Below are 23,397 nucleotides of genomic sequence, written 5' to 3' on the forward strand. Positions count from 1 at the left end.
TCACAGACATAGTCTAACTGAAAAATAATTCAATTGGCCAGGTGCGGTGGCTCACGCCAGTAATCCCAGCACTTTGGGAGGCCGAGGTGGGTGGATCACGAGATCAGAAGATCGACATCCTGGCTAACACGGTGAAACCCCATCTCTACTAAAAATACAAAAAATTAGCCAGGCATGGTGGCGAGCACCTGTAATCCCAACTACTCCGGAGGCTAGGGCAGGAGAATCACTTGAACCTGGGAGGCAGAGGTTGCAAGTGAGCCGAGAGAGCACCAGTGCACTCCAGCCTAGGGGACAGAGTGAGACTCCCTCTTGAAAAAAAAAAAAAATCCAATTATCTCTGGCTTTTAGTTTGTAAAGGAAATATGCACAACATAAATTTTGAAGACATAGACACATTTGCCTGATTTAAGCTATTACATACTTCAAGACAAGACAGATGGTTATGAACAAAATATATCCTTTATCATATACATGTACATAAGATATTTAAAACAAAGACATAAAAGACATAATTCTATTTAATATTTAATTCTGAATTGTTGACAAACATCAGTATAAAACCACAGGCTTCACAAAGGAAAGGAACTATTACATAGCTTGACTTTTATCTTTCAATAACCACCATTTGAGGCACATACTTTAATTAAAACCCAGCGCTATAAAAATTATAACTTACAAATAAGTGAAGCTATGCATTTGAATTTTAAAATCCTATATTTTATGGGATTTATTCTCCAGTGAGCAAATAAACAACCAGACATAAGTTCCCTGGGTTCTTAATTCTACTAAGTGGCCAGCTTCAGAAATACGTTCTAGTAAAAACAAGCCTAATTTTAAAAATTGCAAATGAGTTATTTCTTTAAAATGCATTACTTAAAATTCTATATAAAAGAATACTACATTTTTAAGTTTTAAAACTGAAATTAAATAAGTTTTACTTCCAGAGGGAGAACAACTGAAGCAAAGAGAAAACACTACAGTTATGTCACCAGAAAAGCATAATTCCATTTACAAAGCCTGGATTTGTGCCCAATTTTTCCGAAATACATCTACTGGATTACATCTCTATAAGATTTTTTCCATAACAAACAAGGATAACAAGGCAAAAAAGTAACACAAATAGAATTCCACTTGAAAAATCAAAGTTCAACATATATCTACACTAGTTCCATCCCCAGCCCATTTTCCATTCTGCTTTACTAATGCAGAGGCAACAAATCTTGTTTGAATACAAAATTCTTAATAGAAAAAGCTTTCATATTTAGCTGTTAATCTACTAAGGCACTATCCTTTCAGGAAAGTGCCATTATACAGTACCTATAGCAAAAAACCTACACAATTTAATCTTTTTAATGAAACTGGATTAGCTTTTCAATGTATTATGTTCTCTACACGTTCTATTTAAAAGCTGTTACTGAAGGAGCTTATAAAATGTGAAGGCTCAGGACACAAATAAGCAATGAGGCTGTGTGAAGAACTGGAAGGCTAGAGGTTAACCAACTTCAAATCATCTGTGAATGATAATTTTCAATAACGCTACACCAAACCCTTCATCATACATATAAGAGCCAAACCATAGTCAGTCAAAATGCAACACATCACTGTCTGCAGTTAGTTTTGCCTGTAATTAAAACACTACCATTTTATGGTTGCTAAAGGTATACACATGAAAAGCAATCATCGTCAATTTAAAAAATTGAGAAAGGAAATCAAATTTTATTATAAAACTCTTCTTTTCTGGTTACTTAGAAAAGCATTTCTCAAATATTTATTAAGAAAGTAATATTGAAACCACTATTTTCATCCCCCAAAATGTATAAAAGATATTCCTTTTTAATCAAGAAAATTTCACTTAGCATTTAAAAAAGCTTAGCAGCAAAATTGTGGGAGGAGTCTCTCCCAGTAATGTATCCTACAAGAGTATGAATGACGTGAGACAAAATAAGGGCAACAGCCAACTGTGCCGCTAAGCACATGATTTCATTCACCCTTTCTGACTGTCAGGTTTTTCATTTGTCAAATGGGAATAACAACAACTGGATCACAGGATTGTTGAGAAAGTTAAAAGAGATGAGTCATGTATGAATATCTACCACAGTAGCAGGCTAGACATTTTTTTAATCATCAGAAGCACATCCCTTCTCCCACCCCAACCTTCCTCGCAAAAGAAATCCACATATACATTTGAAATCAGGCTGGATTTTTTAAATGATACTAACATTTAATTTAATGTTACTCATTCATCTCCCTCCAGCAAGTGAAGACTATAATTCAAGTAAAGATATATTTAACAACTAAAGATACCTTTAAAAATGAGAAAAATGGGTAACATGTAACTTAACAACATAGTACCTTTCCTTTTTTCTCTGCCCCTTTAGGCACTCTCCTAGGGAAAGAACAGTTAACCTTTGTTGCCTAAAACCATATTCTCCTTAATCTAACAGCTATCTGCTTATTCAGCAAATAAAAATAATGTGAGGGTCTTCCTAAATTGTGAAAGATCCTAAATTATAAGGCATTAACGGGGATACATTGAAACAATTTCTGCAAACAGAGCTGATGTATAAATTTGACAGACTCCCTTTGTAACCTAGTGCTAAGGTAGTCATGTAATTCAGGACACTTATGTCCAACGTTAAACCTGAAGTGACAACAGGCATAAAGAGGTCTATTCCAGACAAATGTGCATTTATAATCACCCTACCCATTGTATTATCTCAAAATTGTGCATGTGCAAAATGACCTTTTGCTTCAGAAGAAAAAGGCTTTGTTACTTTTTCTTTTGTAAAAAAAATCACAACTAAACACACCTAGTGGCTAGATATTGTTTTCCAAAAAAAGGAACCAGGGCTCCTATGAAAACTGGATGATGATTCTAGAACTGAGAGAGGAAATATATATTATGAGTCTGGAGCATCTTGTCAGGCCAGAAAATAAGCAAGGGTTCAAAAACACAATGATGAGAGTATGGCAAAGGAACAAAAGATCTGACTGAAAGAACTCTTGATTTGAAGCTGGAATCAGTAAAGTTGTTCTGGATTGTAACAAAAAGTATAAAATAAATATCCATGAATCCATAAGATAAATAAAAGATTAAACAAATCAATAAATGGGAGAAACAAATCTCCCATGCAGAATTCAAAAAAATGCTGTTAGATGTTCCACCCTCCAGGAGGTAGAATATAACCCCCTACTCCTTAAGTGTGGGCTGTGCATAACAACTTCTTTCCGAAAAGTACAGTATGTGGGTGGGGAGGGGCTCAGGGAATAATTACAGTGAAAAAACCTAACACTGCCTCAACCAAGTGATCAAGGTTAACACCAGCAGTGATGTCATGTTGACAGTACGTACCCTTAATAAAATGTGATGCAGTGGCACTTTACCTCTGTGACCTTCCTCCCCAAGACACATAACCCCAGTTGAATAATGAGTAAAATGTCATATGGTCTATAAAATACCATCAAGTCATCAAAAACAAGATATAGTCTGATACAGTCATCAAAAACAAGAAAAGTCTAAGAAACTGTTCCAGCCGAGAGAAACCTAAGAAGACATAACTACTAAATGTAATGTGGCATCCTGCATGGGTAGGATCCTAGAACAAAAAGAACATTAGGTAAAAACTAAGGATATTTGAATAAAGTGTGGACTTTAATAATAACGTATCAATATTGGTTCATTATGTGGAACAAATGTAGCTTACTAATATGTTATAATGGGTGGAACTGGATGCAAAGTAGATGGGAACTCTGTATGATCTTTGCAATTTTTCTATGACTCTTAAAACTGTTCTAAAATTAAAAGTTTAAGAAAAATTAGAAAACCTTAAAATATTTTATATAGAGATTAACATTATGCACTATGGCCCTCATTCTGTCCAAATATAAGCCAGTCATTCACTATTTATGATATTCACGTTGTCCTGAGGAAATGATGGAGGTCTACATGCAGAGAGAAGTTGACAGTGGAGAATCCTCCTTCATCTATCCATTTTCAGCATCCTGCAGTGTACTGCACTTCACATGTATGCCAAGTTAAGTAGTTTAAACTAATACTCACAAGTACACACAAATGGTTTAAAATGTCTCAGACAAGAAACAGCAGGTAGAACATAGGCATAAGCAAGTAGCCAAAGTGACATTCCTTCATTCCTCGTATGAGTTCTTTATCAGTCACAATATGAGGTTAGTCGTTATTCAAAGATGCTTTTAACTAATGAAATGTGACCAGAAGTAGGCCAAGACATTTCAAAATTATTAAGAAGTCTATCAGCCCTTAGTGGATTTTTATTAATGTAATGAATAAACAAACGTTAGATATATTTTAAAATAGTAACAACTTGAGAAGCAACAACGGATTTATAACCATTCTTATTAACAATGAATCCTGCCCTTTGTATGAAGATAATGGCTAATGATAGCATGACGTTTTCATAATTAGCACAAGATATATCCAGATTACGAAGATAAGCCTTTCTAATTTTTAGTGATGTTTAAAATCATGCTACTCCCAATCTAATATTTTATGAAATTTCACAAAAGGTGATGACAAATATGCAGAAGATTTTACAGATGTTGTCTTCTTGTTGAATTCTGTTTTGACAATGAAATGGATGAAAAAGATATACGTATCCTCAACATATGCTCAACAGCAAATGACTTCCTTAAGGAAAACGATGTTGTAGCTAAAATTGTGTAAGTGTAACCAGTGAGAAAGCAGCCACTTGTTTGGAATAACCTGCACATTGTGCACATGTACCCTAGAACATAAAGTATAATAATAAAAATTAAAAAAAAAAAGATTCTGACATGCTATCCATCATATGAGGATACAAGAAGACATACCCTCATCAGATAATGGATTTACCAGCACCTTGATCTTGGACTTCCCAGCTTCCAGAACCATCAGAAATAAATGTTTATTGTTGTGTGTTTTTTAGGGAAAAAAAAAGTTATGAAGTAAGGTTAAAGGGTTAGCACTACACATATAATTCATTTTTTCAATCATTCATAGACAAGCAGTTATAGAAAAGTAGATGAATCCAGAAATGTACAGAGTGCTACAGGATATCGCTAATGTGGTTAATTTCATAGAAACGAGACCTTTAATAAATAGAGGAATACTTACAAACTATAATGAGATGTGTAGGAACTATCACACAGTGTTTAAGTGACTTAGCTCCCGAACTGGACTGCATGGGCTGGAACACCGGCAATAGAATTTATTAGCTATGAGATCTTGGACACATTACTTAATCTCTACAAGTTATTATCATCTGTCGACTGGTGACAGAATTGGTGAATGTTTCACAAGAGATAATTCATGTATAGCACTTAGAACAATGCTTGGCACACAGTATGTATTCAATAAATGTTAGCTATTATTGGTTACTATTATGAGAATAATCATAAAAATCTTTTATACCACAAAAAATTCATTAATCATCTTTTGGCAAAGAACTTAGAGGTGATCAACCTCAGAGATGAATTATACATTTTTCTTTTACAAATAAGTAAGCATTCCAAATTTGCTGGCCTATTCTGTGATATTTTGTAAACCAGGGTCTATGAGAATACTCCATCAGTATCTCCTGCTAAATTAGTTATATTGATAGTGTTAGCCACAAATATCTAACAGAAAGTACTTCATCAGAATTTTAAAATAGTATACATACCCTCAAATCAGGAGAAAAGTTGTCAGCAGAAGTTGAAATGGAATCTGATGACACAACAGAAGCTGATTTTGTATGCACTGAATTCTCTGAATGAGAAGTGGAGGCACTACAAAATACAAAAGTACAGTATGTTGGAAAAGTGGGGGCTTCAAAGACCAGTTTCAGACATTGTATTTAATATAACTCCAATACTTATTAAAATTCCCACAGCCAACTAAGTTCTGCTTTGCCTATTCAATCTTATTTCTAAATCTTAACAAATTACAAACTATTCCTGCTGGGTCAAGTATTCTTACGGTCTAAGTTCCCTCTGGACAGACTCCCAATACTCATGAAGACACTCCAGGATAATTCCTTCTTTTTATCCATTCATCCATCCATTCATTCATCCAAAGAACATTCATTAAGTGGTCCAATGTACAAAACCACTACACCAGGCACTGTGATTTGAAAATAAATACGACATCATCCTCATGTTCATGAAGCTCACAAGCTTGTGACACAGACAAGTAAATAAGTGGTGTGATGTGATGACTCTAAAAAAAACACATACACACACACACACAGACACACACACACACACCACATACATACAAGTATCTATGGGAGAAAAGACAAGGAAGCAGCCAATTCTGGCCAGAAAGTTCAGGGAAGATGTCTCAGAGATGATATTCAAACTGAGTCTCGAAAGATAGATCATCAGACAAACAAGGAAATTTCAAAAACTAACAAAAGGCAATGCAAAGGTATAGAAGTATCAAAGTCTACAGAACATCTCAGACACTACAAATAGTTGAATAAGGCTGAATGGATAAAAGAACAGATAAAGATGGAAAGAGAAGCTCTTCTTTGTACCTTCCCACCACATCAAACAGCCCTGCCTTAAGTATCTACGTATCTAAGTATCTACTTCTTCCATTATAAGTAATCACTCCACAGTTACTTTTACTTTCTTAAATTCCTATAGAGCCTTTTTGTTTTGTTTTGTTTTGTTTTTTTGAGACAGAGTTTCACTCTGTCACCCAGACTGGAGTGCAATGGTGCAATCTCGGGTCACTGCAACCTCTGCCTCCCAGGTTCAAGCGATTCTCCTGTCTCAGCCTCCTGAGTAGCTGGGATTACAGGCACCTGCCCCCACACCTGACTAATTTTTGAATTTTTGTATTTTTGTAGAGACGAGGTTTCACCATGTTGGCCAGGCTGGTCTTGAACTCCTGACCTCAAGTGATGCACCCGCTTAGGTCTCCCAAAGTGCTGGGATTACACGTGTGAGCCACCGTGCCTGGCCAAACTTTTGATACCTGATCACACTTTCATTGTTTATTTTATCTCACCAACTAGTGCCCCAAGAACAAAAATTATATCTTTTTTAGGGGAGGGGGGAGCACGGGGGAGAAATAAAGTCTCACTATGTTATCCAGGCTGTTCTCCTCAAACTCCTGGCCTCAAACGATCCTCTCACTCAGCCTCCCGAAGTATCGGGATTTCATGCATGGGCTACCATGCTCAAGCCTATACTTCTTTTTTATTTTCCACAAAATCTACTTCAGGACCTGTGTACACTGTTAACATGTATTATGCTTGTTAAATTTTAAAATCTGTGACAATATGCCACAAACTGAATAACTGATTCATTTCCTCTTATCAGTAAAACAAAGTTAAAATTATTTAAGGTAAGATCAATGGTAGAAAAACCTCAAATACCTTGAATTGAGTCTTTAAGTTCAGATTTTCAAAAATGTATTTTTCTAAAACATATTAAAAGTCTTCCTTATACCAGAAGTCAAAATTTTTTTCACTAGATTTTGAGGAAATACCTCACCTTTGAGTTGTGATAGTATTAAGAACCATTTAGCTTTAAAACAAATTCCATTTATTCATTACAAACCTGTCTATAACAAGAATATCTAAAATACTTATACAATGTTCAAATCACCTCCCCCAAAAAGAAATTGTCACTTCATTTAAATGAATGAAAAGTGGTATTCCGGTGCAAACACAACATACTATTTCCAACAACCTACACTGTTATACAAAAAAGTAGTCATAAGAAATTATATTACATAGTTTTATAATGTAAGGAAAGAAAAAGTGATAGGCTGTGAATGTTTTCCTTTTTCTTTGTATCTAAATTCTGATTAAATGTCATTTTCCTTAAAATAACAGGTAAAATAACCAAATTTTAAGCACAGTACTTTGACAGACATTGTTAGCTTCCTACTTCAAATAGATTCCCCTTTCTCCCTGACTTTGATCAGGGTAGTTTGTGCCCTGCTGAAGGTAAGAGGCTTGCTATTCTCTTCCTTGTGGCTAGGAGAGCCATGTGAGTCAATTCCAGTCAGTGGGATTTAGTGGGAAATCTGCTAATGATTATAGAAACCTTTTATTTTCTTAAAAAAGAGAAGCAGAAACAGCAGGGCAGTCTTTATCCTTTCCCATTTCTCTTGCCTGAAATAAGAATGTAAAGTTTGGAAACACAAGAGCCATCTTATAAACATTAGCAAGATGCTGGCCTGCTGAGGACAGGGAGCCAAAGAATAGGATGAGCATAGGTTTTTGTAGCATCACTAGGCCAACAACTCTCTACCTCTGGAATTCTTGTTATGTAACATAAATGGGTGAGCATGGCTGTGTGTACCTGTAGTCCAAGATGCTTGAGAGACTGAGGCAGAAGGATCACTTGAGCCCAGGAATTTGAGACCAGCCTGGGCAACATGCCAAGAATCCATCTCAAAAAATTAATTAAATAAAATAAAATTTTTTTAATAAAATAAATGAACTACAATGTTTAAAATCTCTGCAATAGAGTCTGTTCTATACAGTCAAACACAATATAGCAATCTCATAAAGTCTAGTTATGGCAAGTTCAAATGTATAATGCTATTTTATATGCATATGCCCTTCTGGGAGAACAGAAAACCTCTTAAAGGCAATTGAATATAACTTGAAATTATAGAAAGTGTATTATCTAGAATAATAATACTGACAGAAAGACTATTGTAGCACATAGCACCAAGAAACCAAATGGCTCTCTGGTTGGGTGTGGTGGCTCACGCCTGTAATCCCAGCACTTTGGGAGGCCGAGGAGGATGGATCGCTTGAGCCCAGGAGTTTGAGACCAGCCTGGGCAACATGGTGAAACCCCCTCTCTACTAAAAATAAAAAATTAGCCAGGAGTGGTGGCACATGCCTGTAGTTACAGCTACTCAGGAGGCTGAAGCATGAGAATCATTTGAACCTGGCAGGTAGAGGTTGCAATGAGCTGAGATCATACCACTTCCCTCCAGCCTGGACAACAGAGCAAGACTCTGTCACCAAAAAAAAAAAAAAGAAAAATAAACCAAATGGCTCTTTAGAGCCAAAGCATAAAGTAAATAAATTTAAGAGAGAGAAAATAACAAATCCAGGTACTGGAACTTGTACTTTGCAGTCAAAGAATCAGTCTTTCAAGCCAAAGTGTGGTAAACAGCCTTTAATTATTACCTTCTCTTTTCAGACACACATAAACACAGGCAGATATTATGATCCACAATGTTATAGTTGAATAAGCACTAATGTATATTTCTGTGTAACCAGTCTACAAAGGGTTTCACTCTCCAGGCAAATACTGAGGAGCTGGAGGGGTACAGTGTGGGAATACATCATAGTACTGTTCTTGTGATTATGGCAGAAACGCACGCGCGCGCGCGCGCGCGCGCACACACACACACACACACACACACACAGAGAGAGAGAGAGACAGGCGGGGGGGGGAGAGAGGGAGGAGAGAGAGCACACAGGAGAGAGGGAGAGAGAGAACGAGAGGGAGACAGTATGTGAGAGAGCGAATAATCACACAGGCGCACACAAGCGCAGCGGAACTGTTAAAACTTCTGGTATAAACGTGAAGTGCTGCCTTTAGCAGCTACTCAGACTGAAGGTGGCCATGGGCACACTAGGATGCATAGTTCTCTTTTCTGTCGTCGTTTGTTTTCTTCTGTCATACTGGCTCTGTGCATGCTTGTAGTCACCATAGCTACCGGTATAACACACGCTAATTTCCACTGCTTTTTTTCCACTTCTCCCTTGCTCATCTTGAAGTCAAGCTCTCTATGTTTATTTTTTATGACCTGTTCCACAAACAAGCTCTGTATTTCCCAAAATTCATGCCTTTGCTTCAGGGCTTTCCAAAATAGAATGTCCCTTTACCCTAATCTATTTAATAACATCCTACCTACCCTCTAAGACCTGGTTTAAAAAACTAGCTTCTCCAAGAAGTCTTGGAGTCTTCTAAGAAGGTCTTCCAGTTGAAACTAAACTCTCAGTCTTCTACACTTTCATAGACTTTATCTATAACTGCACTTAACACTTCCCACATTACACTAGAGAACTTCAGTTACATGGCCACCTCTTTTTTAAATTACAAACTCCAAAGAATAAGAATCTTGTAATTAGCAAGGCATTTGAACTTGGAGCAGAAACTGCAGTCTCTAACTTCATTAAGTAACCGATACCATTTTGGTCCTCAGATTTCCTAGGCCTACACACTTCACCTCAGTCCATCCAAACGTTCCTGTTTTCCTTGTCAACCTGGGCCTCTCTTCCACATGCTAAAACTTCTACTCAACACTCTGTCGCATATGTTCATTACCATATTACTGTGTGTTTCCTACACCCCACTTTTCTCTGTCCAAGCCTTCTTCAACTACTAACTCTCTTCCTAATCTTCATCTGAATGTTTTTGTCCACAGTGAATAAACTCCCCTACATCTTTAACAGGATTCTCCCCTTCACCTCTGCCTCAACTGACCTCTCCTCACAGGAATCCACTTCCTTGCAGACTTTAATAAGAGACTTTTTTCTTTTCCCACATCTAACAATGCCCAAAGATGAAACAAGCATTTTCCCAGCTGAACTTTCAGGCTTCTACATTAGTATTATTTTTGCATCTTCATATATAAAAGCCTTCTTCCTCTAAGGTTCATGGCTTTTCAGTATACAACCTCCTTATTACTATCATCCACCCACCCATCCTCCTCACTCACTAAGGGTTTTCTCATCTAGCTCACTTCTTCTCCAGCATTTCTTTCTACTCCAAAGCTGTCATCATTATGGGAATTTTATTATCCATAAACTATCAACCATCTAGCTCAAAATTCCTCAATTCCTACATCCCTCATACACATTCCCACTTCAGCAATGTACATCTTGTTATTACACCTTGGACTTTATCATTTCTGGGAATTACCCTGCCACCATAATCTTAAACTTGAGGAAATTAATCTTTGACCTGATGCTGACCCTTTCTAAATATTTAACTTTCTTAACTTTCCCTTCATCTCATCTTCAACCTAGTAGAGCTACCCAGACCCTCAACATCTCTATTTTTTATTATCCCTCATGATTCATTGCCCTCCCTTGCCCACTTCACTTCCCTTCCTAACCATCAGTGTCCTTATATCCGTATCCATTAGCCATGACTGTCCTGCTAATTCCTAAATGTGGACCAACATAACCATCTTTCTTGGCTACTAGTAAAGGAAATCTTCAAACTGGGGCCACTTAAGACTTATAATAAGAAACATCAGCTAGGCCCAACACAGTGCTCAATGATTCTCCCATTTCCCAAGTGACTTTTTTAAACCATAACCATCTTTTTCTCCCACACAGCTATCACATCCAATCAATCCAAAGTCCTGTACAGTCTACTTCCGTACCATCCCTTGGGTCTATCTTCTGTCCTACTTTTTATCATCCTAACACCACTTTTCTGGACTACTGCAAATTACTTGTCTCTTTTCTCCTACTCATCCAATATATCATCCCAAACCAAAACCAAAGTGATCTTTCCAAAACCCAAATCTGATCATATCAATCCCTTGCTTAAATCTTCATTGATTCCTCACTGCCTACCAAATCAAGCCAAAACTCCTCAGCATAACACTCAGTTTTCGACAATCTGGCCCTTGTTCTACATATCCAGCTGTAGTTTTTACTCATCTGGAACCAGTGGGAATGGCTTGCAGATTTCTTAAGTTCTCTAGCCATTTCATGCCTCTGTGCCTTTGATAACCCTATTGTCTCTGTCTCTAATGTCCTTTATAATCTTCCATGCCCTTTTTGTCCCATCTATCTTGTAGACATAACTACTGCTTCTTTTACTGTACACTGTACATATTTCTGTCATACCTGTAACATTATATTGCATTTACTCACCTAAAAGCTCCTCTCGCCACATATTGTTATTTACTATTTCAAGATTCTTTCTTTACTACAATCTGTGAGCAAACAACCTTCTCAAAATAAAATATGTAAAACATTGAAAACAGAATACGTGGCACATGTAGCTATTATTATTTATGACAACTGAGTATTACTGCACACATATTATCCCTCAAGTCAGATTAGCTACATGAATAAAATTATAATGGCAAAAGTTCTAAGGCAAGAACTATAATTAGTGGCCTAATGTTTACGAATTAAGAACTTACGTCTCTTGAATGGCATTATGTTCAAAGTATTAGAAAAATAAGTATTATTCCCACTATGGAAGCACGTGTCTTGGCATTGCAAATGCAGTTTAAAAGTGAAACTATCATAAAAGATTAAAGTTACCAAAAGAGTTTCTTGAAAATTTGAAGAAAAGTAACTCCAATTTGAAATTGACTGCTTAAAATTACTTTTCTTCTATATAAAGAAAGCTCTTAAGTTCTAAAAAGGACTAAAAAGAAGAAGACAGTACCAGTGGAAGAGGGTACACGATTACATCACCAATAATAACTTTTCGCTGAGAAAATATGAGTAAAAATCAAATGTTCCTTTTGCCTGTTACTGTTTTCTACATTTCCCAAAACTGTTTACTCCCACTGACACACACTCCAATTATACAAGATAATTTCATGAAGAAACCATTTTCATGTTCTTTTCTTCCTTGAAAAAAATTTTAACAATTACCATGCCCTTTCTATATACAAAACATTGGGTTATGAAACAGCCTCTGCACTTCAGATTTCTGCCCAATAAAAGACATTATACCACACAAGCATATCAATAATACCATGAGAGGTACAAACAAAAGCCAGGAGGAAAAAAAACCCAAAGGAAATAGTAATAATTATGACTAGAGGAAGCCAAGAAATGTATTAAGTGGGACCATTTGAAATTGCTATTTTTATAGGTCAGATGGCCAAATATCAACTATTTCAGGTGGCTCCAAGTGCTAATGAAGGAAACAGAAGAAACTGAGGTTGGGCCTTTAATGAGTGAATGAATCAGATCGAGGCTTTGGAAATCACACACACACACAGGGAAAAAAAGTAAAAATAAAGGGCTTGAGAAACTACAAGGCATATTTTATAAATAAGTAGTTTTTTCAAATTAAACAGATAAAAGGCTGTAATTTGCTGAAATCTAAATATCAGGCTTAAAAGCCTAGCTAATAAAAAGCAAGGGGAATACACTGAGATATCACTTCACACACACTATACTGTCTATAAAATGTTTTAAAAAACAGACAATAGCAGGTGTTGGCAAAGATGTGGAATAATCGGAACACTCATGCACTGCTTGTGGGAATGTAAAATGGTATAGCCACTTTGGAAAACACTCTGGTAGTTCCTTAAAAGGTGAAACACAGAATTACCCTATGATCCAGCAATTCCACTTTTAAAAATAAACCCAAGAGAAGTGAAAATTTTTTCCACACACAGAAAAAAGATTTACCAGAGAAAAACAAAATATATATTAAAAACACATGAATGTACATGAATATGTACATGAATGTTCATAGCAGCATTATTCACAATAGCCAAAAAGTGCAAACAACCCATGTCATTCCCCTGCTTAAAATCCTTCAGTGGCACCCTACTGCTCTCAAGATAAAGATCAATACCTTACCACAGCCTCAAGTTGCTACATAATCTAATCCTTGCCTCCTTCTCCAGTTCCTCTTGTGTATCTCTCTCTCCCCTTGCTCTCCCCAGTTCAGCCACACTAGCCTTCTTTGAGATTCTGAAATTAGCTAGCCCTCTGCAGGAAGCATGGTTCTGCCAAACTCTTCTCAACTGAAATATCACCTCCTTGGGAAAATCCAATCAGATGCCCCAGACAAAACCAGTGCTCCCATAGCCACTCTCATAGCACTTTGTGCTTTTCATTCTTTTCACTTACCACCAGTCTCTTCTTACATATCTTTACAAATGTTTAATGTCTTTTTTTTTTTTTTTTTTGAGACAGGGTCTGCTCTGTCACCCAGGCTGGAGTGCAGTGGTACAGTCATAGCTCAGTGCAACCTCAGACTCTTGGACTCAAGTGATCCTCCCCACTCAGGCTCCCAAGAAGTTAGAATCACAGATGCAAGCACCATGCCTGTCTTGATTAATGACTGTGCTTCCTAAGACGTCATACTTCAAGGAGAAGGGATCCTGTTGTTTTTGCTCAACATTCTATTCCTAGGACCTAGCATAGCACTTGGTATAAAGAAGACACTCAGGAAGTATTTGTTAAGGAGTGAACGACTGAATGAGAATGATCAGAAGATTGAATTATTCTAATCACTAGAATATGGAAGATAAAACAAAAAAGAAATCTGTGAAAGGAGGGAGAGGGATAAAACATGGGTAGGGAAGGTGGAAGTCTAGTTTTCCTTCTGGAGTTGTTACTGTGCACATATTATTCTGTATACCATATATCATGTCCCATTCCCATCAAAAGACTTCCTAGGATACTGAGACAAACATTTATTTTAAGAGGTTGTCTCAAAAGAATGACAATCTAAAAAAAAAAAAAATTTGGTGGGAGCTGGTTTTTGACTATGTTATTTCCACTGGGATGGTTAAAGAAGTGGTTGGGAATTGAGAAACCAGGATTAGTCCTATCTAGCTAACAGCAGTATCATTGGCCAAGTCACTTAATTCCCACTCCCCATTACACTGTCACTCTGTGAAAAGTACCAATTAGACTGTTAGTGGTTCTTAACTTTTTTGGTGGTCACAGACCTCTTTGAAAATCCCATGAAAGCTATTTCCTGAAGTGTTTACAATGTTAGGGACTTAAAGGTTAAGAATCTTGGCCCAGATGATCCCTTTTAGTTCTAAAGTGGTCCAGGGCTTCTGAAATGAGTATTCTACCTTTTGTAACATCCATACAATATGCAGATAAATACTAAAAAATTAAACTTTTTATATACACATGATGCACACATACATGTGTGCTAAAAACAGCTTCATGTTTGAAATTTTTTAGTATTTTAATTATGTAATCACAGTCTTAAATATAAAGTTAAGACACAAAGACTAAATAGAATTAATCCAATATTGTGTTTCTTACAATAAAGTCTTTAAGAGAATATTTATGTATAATGGAGTCAAAGGGAAACTGAATCCAACAACTGCATAAATTTCAGGAGCTCTGGACTATCACTGTGCAAATTCAACACCCTTACTTACAAATAGAAATGACATCTATCAAATATTAGCCACAATTCCTTTAAATATTTTCATTGTTTATATCATGTGATTTTATCAGAAACTACACCTATTTAGCTAACTAGTGATTCTATTTCAAAATATATCCACAATAATTTTGGGGAGAGAGACCCCCTAAGAATACATACACAGTTGGTTCAGTAACTCGTCTCTCTAAATAAATAATTTAATCAGACTAAACTGGACCAGACTAATGTAAACTCAATTGACTCCAGGACATCACCCTTGCCAGTGTTCAACAAGGTTATGTTTACAAGTCTTCTTATTCTGTGATTCACACACTTACTCTAACTTTGTGACCTCAGCACACTGGAGCTGCTTATTCGCTTCAGTGGCCTGTCTGACTCACTTGGAGTACTTTTCTGCCAACCTAAAAAAATGGAAACACTTTGGATTAATGCACTTGGTACTTGCATTTCTGACAGCAAACTCCTTTTTCTTTCAAATACTACATATGGTTTTTGTTCACAAGTCTCTTTCCAAATCTGCAGACCATATTCCATTCTTAGGTGTCTATCATCATTGCCTCCATTTCTCAATGCCCATTCACTGCTTAATCTCTTGGAATCTAGCTTCTGCCACTATCAAACGATGCCCTGAAATTTTTCTTTCTATAATTACTAATGGCCTGGTTGGTTTTTTTAAAAAATGTTTTTTTCTTAGTTTTGATTCTATAAATGATCATCTCCCTTCAGCAGCATATTATTTTGGTTATCCCATTTCTCAGTTTAACCAATGCCTTTTTTAGTGCCTACAATAAGCAAGAAAATACTCATCTAGGAACCCCTAGAGATACAGAGATAAATATGACCCTTGCTGCTTTTGGTGAACTTTCACTAGTGTACTTAACACAAGCACAGCAACACAATGAGATGTTGTCTCTACAAACACACACACAACACAAACAGAACATGATAAATGGGTGTGAGAAAGAGAAACAAATCCCTGGGGGTTTGGAGAAACAAAGCCCTTGGGTGTTATTTATATTATGTGATTTTACCAGAAATTATACCTATTTAGCTAAGTAGTGATTCTATTTCAAATGTCTTACATTTCAAAATATATCCACAATATTGGGGAGAGAGACCACCTAACAATGCTGTATATGAAAAGTTCATATAAAGTTTTAATTTAGAGGCTCAAGAAAGGCTTTCATGAAAGAGGTGGCATTTGATGTTGGCCAGAAAATAAATGAGGTTCAATACTCTCAGTTTCACTAAGCAAAGGAACAGCATGAAAAAGGACAAAGTAGGAAATTCAAGACATGTTAAAGCAACTGGAGGAGGCAGATCACTTTTATTGGAGTACAGGGTACTTATAAGGCACAATTAGAGATAAGCCTGAAAAGGTAGGTTTGGATTACAGAGTAGAAAGTGCTGAATAAGAAGTTGGTATTTCTGTAAGCAATGAGAGACCTCTGAAAGTTTCTGTACTTTAGGAAGACTTTTAACAACAAATCAAAGAATGGATTACAAGAGAGGGAAAATCTGTTACAAGACTATTAGGAAATCTTCTCAAGTCAAAGGTATTGTGAGCCTAAACTAGCAGTAAAAATAAAATAAGAGTGGACATATGGGACATTTTGGAAACAGAATAGAATTTAGTAGCTGACTTGACATGAAAAACAAGGAAGAAGGAAGACTCAAAATATGATCCTCAGTCTTGCTGACTAAAAAGTCAATGTGCCAAATTAGACAGTAAAGAAGAAACAGGTCATTTGAGGAGCTGCTGATTTCTGTCTTGAAATTTTTTAAGATTGAGGTAGTAGCAAGGCCAAAGGATTTTAGATTTTACATGATCATATATTTGTTCATTCATTCATTCATTCATTCATTCATTCAGGCAATGTTGATTCACTGCTTATTGGTTATATGAGTGTTCTATGAGGATATATATGTAATACAACAATGTTATATGTGCTCCCAAATTACAGCCTCATGGGAGAGACGGACTCCTTTTTAACTGTCTGTGAATCTGATTGTGATGAATGCTACAAGAATGGTTAAAAAAAAAAAAAAGAAAACTACAGGAGCACAGAGGAGGAAAGGACTAAATATGACTGGGAAAGCTGAGGCAAGCTTGAAAAATGTCATATTTGCTGGACAGTGACCTGTTAGTAGGATTTGATGGTAAAGCAGAAGAGTAAAAACATTCCTGAGAGAGAACAGCTTAAATAAATAGATCATTTGGGGAAACCTATGAGACTGGGCTTTGTGGAGGCAAGAAAGGTTCAAGCTATGTTCTGTGAATAAACCTCGATACCATGCTAAAAATTCAGATTATATTCTGAGGACAAAGGGAAGCCATCAAACATTTCTGAGTAGAAGTGTCAAATAGTTCTATGTGCAGAGACATTCTGCTCAGGTTATGGAGCATGCACTGGGGAAAAAAATCTAGAGGAACTTACGTCAGTTAATAAGTTATTGTATTAGAGCAGTAAGATCACTTAATAGACAATGGAACTATGCCACATAATGACAAAGAGAGAAAATACAGAAGAGTGAGCAGGTTTGGCTAGTATGTGGCATGTGGAAATAATTCAAAAGATTTTTATATCATTGAACATCGAACTTGAGGTTCTTGCAAAATATCAAAGTGGATATATTCATTAAGCAAGCAGAAATACAGCTTTAACATTCTATTGAGAGGTTACAGCTAGGTGACAGCTAAATCAAATCCATAAAATTGAATTATGTAGCAGAGGGACAAGATATAAAACAAGATTTAATACTTAGCAAATGGAACTATTCAAAATAAGTAGTTAACACTACCTAATACTACAGAGCAGTCAAGGGAAATAAGAGAAAAGTCCATTGGACTGATTAATAAAATGTTAAATTAATTACAATGTCAACACAGTCTCTATAATGTTTTAGAAATACTTATTTGACATGAATGAAAAAGTTAAGGTATGGAGGCATGGACTGCCTCAACTTCTTGCCCTTCCTTCAATAAACTTAACTATATCCAAACACACCCTTCCTTCCTATTGAAGATAACATTTCTCTTTTCAGGTTCAAAGCCAGTCCTTCCTCTCATGTGCATCATTCTGCCCCATCCAGTCTACTTTGGGAGAGGTACTCTATTGACGCTGTTTTCCAGATGTCATTAATGACCTCAGGAACAAATCCAGGGGCCTTGTTTCTCTGAGTTCCCAACTTCCTTAACCTCTGTGCATTATTTGATGCTATCATCACTATCTCCCCTCCTGGAATTCTTTGCTCTCTAAGCTTCCCTTGTCATTAAAATTTACAAGTTTTAACTCCCTCCTTTTCTAGGTTATTTATTCCAGTTGTCCCCTAAATATAGATTCTCTTGAAATCTCTGACCTTGCCTCTGGTTCTCTCTTCTTCTCTCTGAAATATCATGAATTCCCACATCTTCAATTATCACCTCTGTGCAAATAATTTTCAAATTTCTATCTTTAATCTTCTCAGTCCCACATTCACAAATACCCACTACGAGTCAAAGCATTCGACTATCTGGCCCCACACTCTCTCTCCAGTCTTATTTCTCACTCTGATCCCACTTGGCTACTGCCCACACCTTTCAAGGACACTAAGCTATACAGTACCTAGAATTATACCAAATATTTTTTAAAACTGTCCCTTTCACATGCAAGTATTGCATTAGTAGCCAACTATTCTCACAGCCAATCAGGAACTTACAGAATATTAAAAATGTAAAGGATTTCTGAGATCAATCTAGTGAACCCCATCCCTCCCCTTATTTACAGATAAAGTATAGCCCAGAGAAGTGAAGTAAATGGTTTGGAATATAGTTCAAATTAGTGGCACAGCCAGAGAGAGAGAGAGAGAGAAGCAGATACAGAATTATACAGATCCAATTCTGTATCTCATATTGCTTCTGATATGGAGTACAGAACTAAAAGGAGAAATGCCCTCAAAGTGCTTATTATCTAACTGGGGAGATATAAAACAAACATATACCCCAATATTTATTATTATATAAGGTCAATGCATGAGGATGAAGTTCAGTTGAGACCAATAAGGGAACGCTTCTTGGAGCAGATAAAGCTTAACTGGATTTGGAAACAGGTTAAGAACGAACTACCAGAGACTAACTATCTTTAAGCCTATTTCTCATAAATATTTTTAAAGTTTTTGGACAACAAAAAAACAAGGAATTAATTGCACATGAGAAGGCTGGATTGGTAATTTAATCCCCCTTTTAGAATTCAGTATGAATCCATGTAATAAGATCTGATAGTAAATGAAGATAATGGTTCATGGCAATACGATATTATCTCATAGAATCTTACTGTTCCTTGACTCCTCATCCACTGTTTAAGACTGTTTCATTTTCTTTTACCCAACTACTTAGTAGCCATGTGACTATGGGCAGGGTGTTCTACCTCTCTGAATCTCAGTTTCTTTATATGTAAAATGGCGATGATATATCATATAATTGGTTATTTATTCAACATCTTGTGCTCCAGACAGGCCAACCCATTTCCTTATCCCCCAGCTTCCATCAGCAAGAGTTTAAAAAGGGCATTGGAAGCTTTTGAATGTGTTTGCTCTTGCTTCTCTAGTTCTTTTCATTGTGATGTTAGAGTGTCAATTTTAGATCTTTCCAGCTTTCTCTTGTGGGCTTGATTGTATACTTAGAAAACCCCATCATCTCAGCCCAAAATCTCCTTAAGCTGATAAGCAACTTCAGCAAAGTCTCAGGATACAAAATTAATGTGCAAAAATCACAAGCATTCTTATACACCAGTAACAGACAAACAGAGAGCCAAATCATGAATGAACTTCCATTCACAATTGCTTCAAAGAGAATGAAATACCTAGGAATCCAACTCACGAGGGATGTAAAGGACCTCTTCAAGGAGAACTACAAACCACTGCTCAGTGAAATCAAAGAGGACACAAACAAATGGAAGAACATACCATGCTCATGGATAGGAAGAATCAATATCGTGAAAATGGCCATACTGCCCAAGGTAATTTATAGATTCAATGCCATCCCCATCAAGCTACCAATGAGTTTCTTCACAGAATTGGAAAAAACTGCTTTAAAGTTCATATGGAACCAAAAAAGAGCCCGCATTGCCAAGACAATCCTAAGTCAAAAGAACAAAGCTGGAGGCATCACGCTACCTGACTTCAAACTATACTACAAGGCTACAGTCACCAAAACAGCATCGTACTGGTACCAAAACAGAGATATAGACCAATGGAACAGAACAGAGTCCTCAGAAATAATACCACAGATCTACAGCCATCTGATCTTTGACAAACCTGAGAAAAACAAGAAATGGGGAAAGGATTCCCTATTTAATAAATGGTGCTGGGAAAATTGGCTAGCCATAAGTAGAAAGCTGAAACTGGATCCTTTCCTTACTCCTTATACGAAAATTAATTCAAGACGGATTAGAGACTTAAATGTCAGACCTAATACCATAAAAACCCTGGAAGAAAACCTAGGTAATACCATTCAAGACATAGGCATGGGCAAGGACTTCATGTCTAAAACACCAAAAGCAACGGCAACAAAAGCCAAAATTGACAAATGGGATCTAATTAAACTAAAGAGCTTCTGCAGAGCAAAAGAAACTACCATCAGAGTGAACAGGCAACCTACAGAATGGGAGAAAATTTTTGCAATCTACTCATCAGACAAAGGGCTAATATCCAGAACCTACAAAGAACTCAAACAAATTTACAAGAAAAAAACAAACAACCCCATCAAAAAGTGGGCAAGGGATATGGACAGACATTTCTCAAAAGAAGACGTGCATACAGCCAAAAGACACATGAAAAAATGCTCGTCATCACTGGCCATCAGAGAAATGCAAATCAAAACCACAATGAGATACCATCTCACACCAGTTAGAATGGCAATCATTAAAAAGTCAGGAAACAACAGGTGCTGGAGAGGATGTGGAGAAATAGGAACACTTTTACACTGTTGGTGGGATTGTAAACCAGTTCAACCATTATGGAAAACAGTATGGTAATTCCTCAAGGATCTAGAACTAGAAGTACCATATGACCCAGCCATCCCATTACTGGGTATATACCCAAAGGATTATAAATCATGCTGCTATAAAGACACATGCACATGTATGTTGATTGCGGCACTATTCACAATAGCAAAGACTTGGAATCAACCCAAATGTCCATCAGTGACAGACTGGATTAAGAAAATGTGGCACATATACACCATGGAATACTATGCAGCCATAAAAAAGGATGAGTTTGTGTCCTTTGTAGGGACATGGATGTAGCTGGAAACCATCATTCTCAGCAAACTATCGCAAGAACAGAAAACCAAACACCGCATGTTCTTACTCATAGGTGGAAACTGAACAATGAGATCACTTGGACTCAGGAAGGGGAACATCACACACCGGGGCCTATTATGGGGAGAGGGGAGGGGGGAGGTATTGCATTGGGAGTTATACCTGATGTAAAGGACGAGTTGATGGGTGCTGATGAGTTGATGGGTGCAGCACACCAACATGGCACAAGTATACATATGTAACAAACCTGCACGTTATGCACATGTACCCTAGAACTTAAAGTATATTAATAAAAAATAATAATAAAAAGGGCATTGGAAATCCATGTGCTCTGATGAAGTAAGACTGTCCTTCCATCTCTCTGTCAGCCTCTCCAATACCATTAGCAAAAGTGAAGTGGAGGCCCCAGATTGTAAGTGTCCCTTGCACGACCTTACCCTTTCCTCCCTTCAACATCATTTGCATTTTAACATGGACCGTCTTACCACTGTCCACATTAAAGACTGTAAGAGTTAACATCATTATACCTTTTATCTCATTTTTAACAGTTCTCACAAATAGTCAGAACTACCAGATTCTAATCCCCCTTCTGATTCTACCTACCATTCACTCCCTATTCCTGTGTTTCTGAATTTTAAGGTTAATCATCACCAAAATGACCTTTATCTCTAGCTCTTCTTACATGGTCTTTTTACCTTTTATGCTTACTAAAGCCTAGTTTTTACCTGAGGACACTGTTCTCCAACAGCCTTCTCAGATAGAAAAATAAGTCCTTTTATTTTCTCTCCAATATTCCTCTCCCACAACTAGGCCTGGAAACTGGGCCTTGTCCCTCACTGCCACTTCCAGATTCTTCCACCTCTCTGTCTCTAAAAACCCCAAGTATTCAACCTCATGCCATCAGACTACAGCATGTACCACCCTCTTTGTTGACAACATTTGCCTGTCTCTAAGTCACTCTCTCTCACTCCTTAAGGCTTTAGCTTCAGGCTTACCATTATTCCCAGTACTACCAACTGCTCTAATTCTTACTGATTCCAATTTCACATAAATGAGCATTTAAACACCTTGGCCATTCAGTTAATCGAATTCCTCTTCTGCAATTATCTTGTCTTCCATTCTACCTCAGTCATTCACCTCAATGATCATATCCTCTGGACTGGCATTACCAATTAACTGCAATCACTCCCTGATTTAAATTTCAAACACTCTACTGTCTGACCACCAGCTCTTTTTCTCTAGTACCCCCTACCAACACCTCGAATTGTTCAATTGCACCAAAACCTCCACTGTTCCTACTACACTCCAGAGTACCTATTTCATGTTCTCACATCTCGCTTTTCCCAGCTTTTAAAATTCCATGCCTCTTATTACAATCATTCCCTTGCACTTGCTTACTTCATAGTACTTCCTTGTCAAACGGAAAGCTGCTTAAAGTCAACTTTCTGACTATTCCAGTTCTGTACCCACACAGTTGAATGAGTTAGAGTCTACAGAAAAAAACACCACCACAGAGACTCACTTTGAATTCATGGCCACTTACCTCAACTAGACCCTTAATACTGCCTAGATATTACACAACATTTCTCTAGTTCATACACTCTCTCATTCTGCTAGATTACTATTTCATATGTTCTTTGCTTTCTTCACCCTCTATCATCTTCTCCACCCTGAATTTCCTAGATGTTCTAACTTCCTGTTTCACGCAAAAATAGACAAGCAAACACAGATTTTCCACAAGCTCTTCAACTATAGCCTGTGTGCATCTGTGCACGTATATTCTGCCTTGCTTTCTCTTACTATGGATAAATCATCCATATTGCCATCTAAAGACCCCTCATTAGGCCGGGCATGGTGGCTCACGCCTGTAATCCCAGCACTTTAAAAGGCCGAGGAGGGCGGATCACAAGGTCAGGAGATTGAGACCATCCTGGCTAACATGGTGAAACCCCGTCTCTACTAAAAATACAAAAAAATTAGCCGGGCA

General features: G+C 37.0%; 1 protein-coding gene across 5 annotated transcripts in view; it reads right to left on the reverse strand.

Moving 5' to 3' along the window:
• The window catches only part of MTMR2 (myotubularin related protein 2), an 86,864-nt gene that overhangs the window by 42,796 nt on the left and 20,671 nt on the right, over window positions 1–23,397 (reverse strand). For 4 of the 5 annotated variants that reach the window (XM_008020605.3, XM_008020606.3, XM_038005292.2 and 1 more), the window contains one exon: window positions 5,679–5,784. In XM_008020605.3, coding sequence (XP_008018796.1) covers window positions 5,679–5,784 — 106 coding nt within the window. Of the gene's footprint in view, window positions 1–5,131; window positions 5,207–5,678; window positions 5,785–23,397 lie in introns of those variants that run through there. The other variant, XM_073020471.1, reaches the window with a different exon arrangement.

This window comes from Chlorocebus sabaeus, chromosome 1, assembly GCF_047675955.1.
Source record: "Chlorocebus sabaeus isolate Y175 chromosome 1, mChlSab1.0.hap1, whole genome shotgun sequence".
Taxonomy (NCBI): Eukaryota; Metazoa; Chordata; class Mammalia; order Primates; family Cercopithecidae; genus Chlorocebus; species Chlorocebus sabaeus.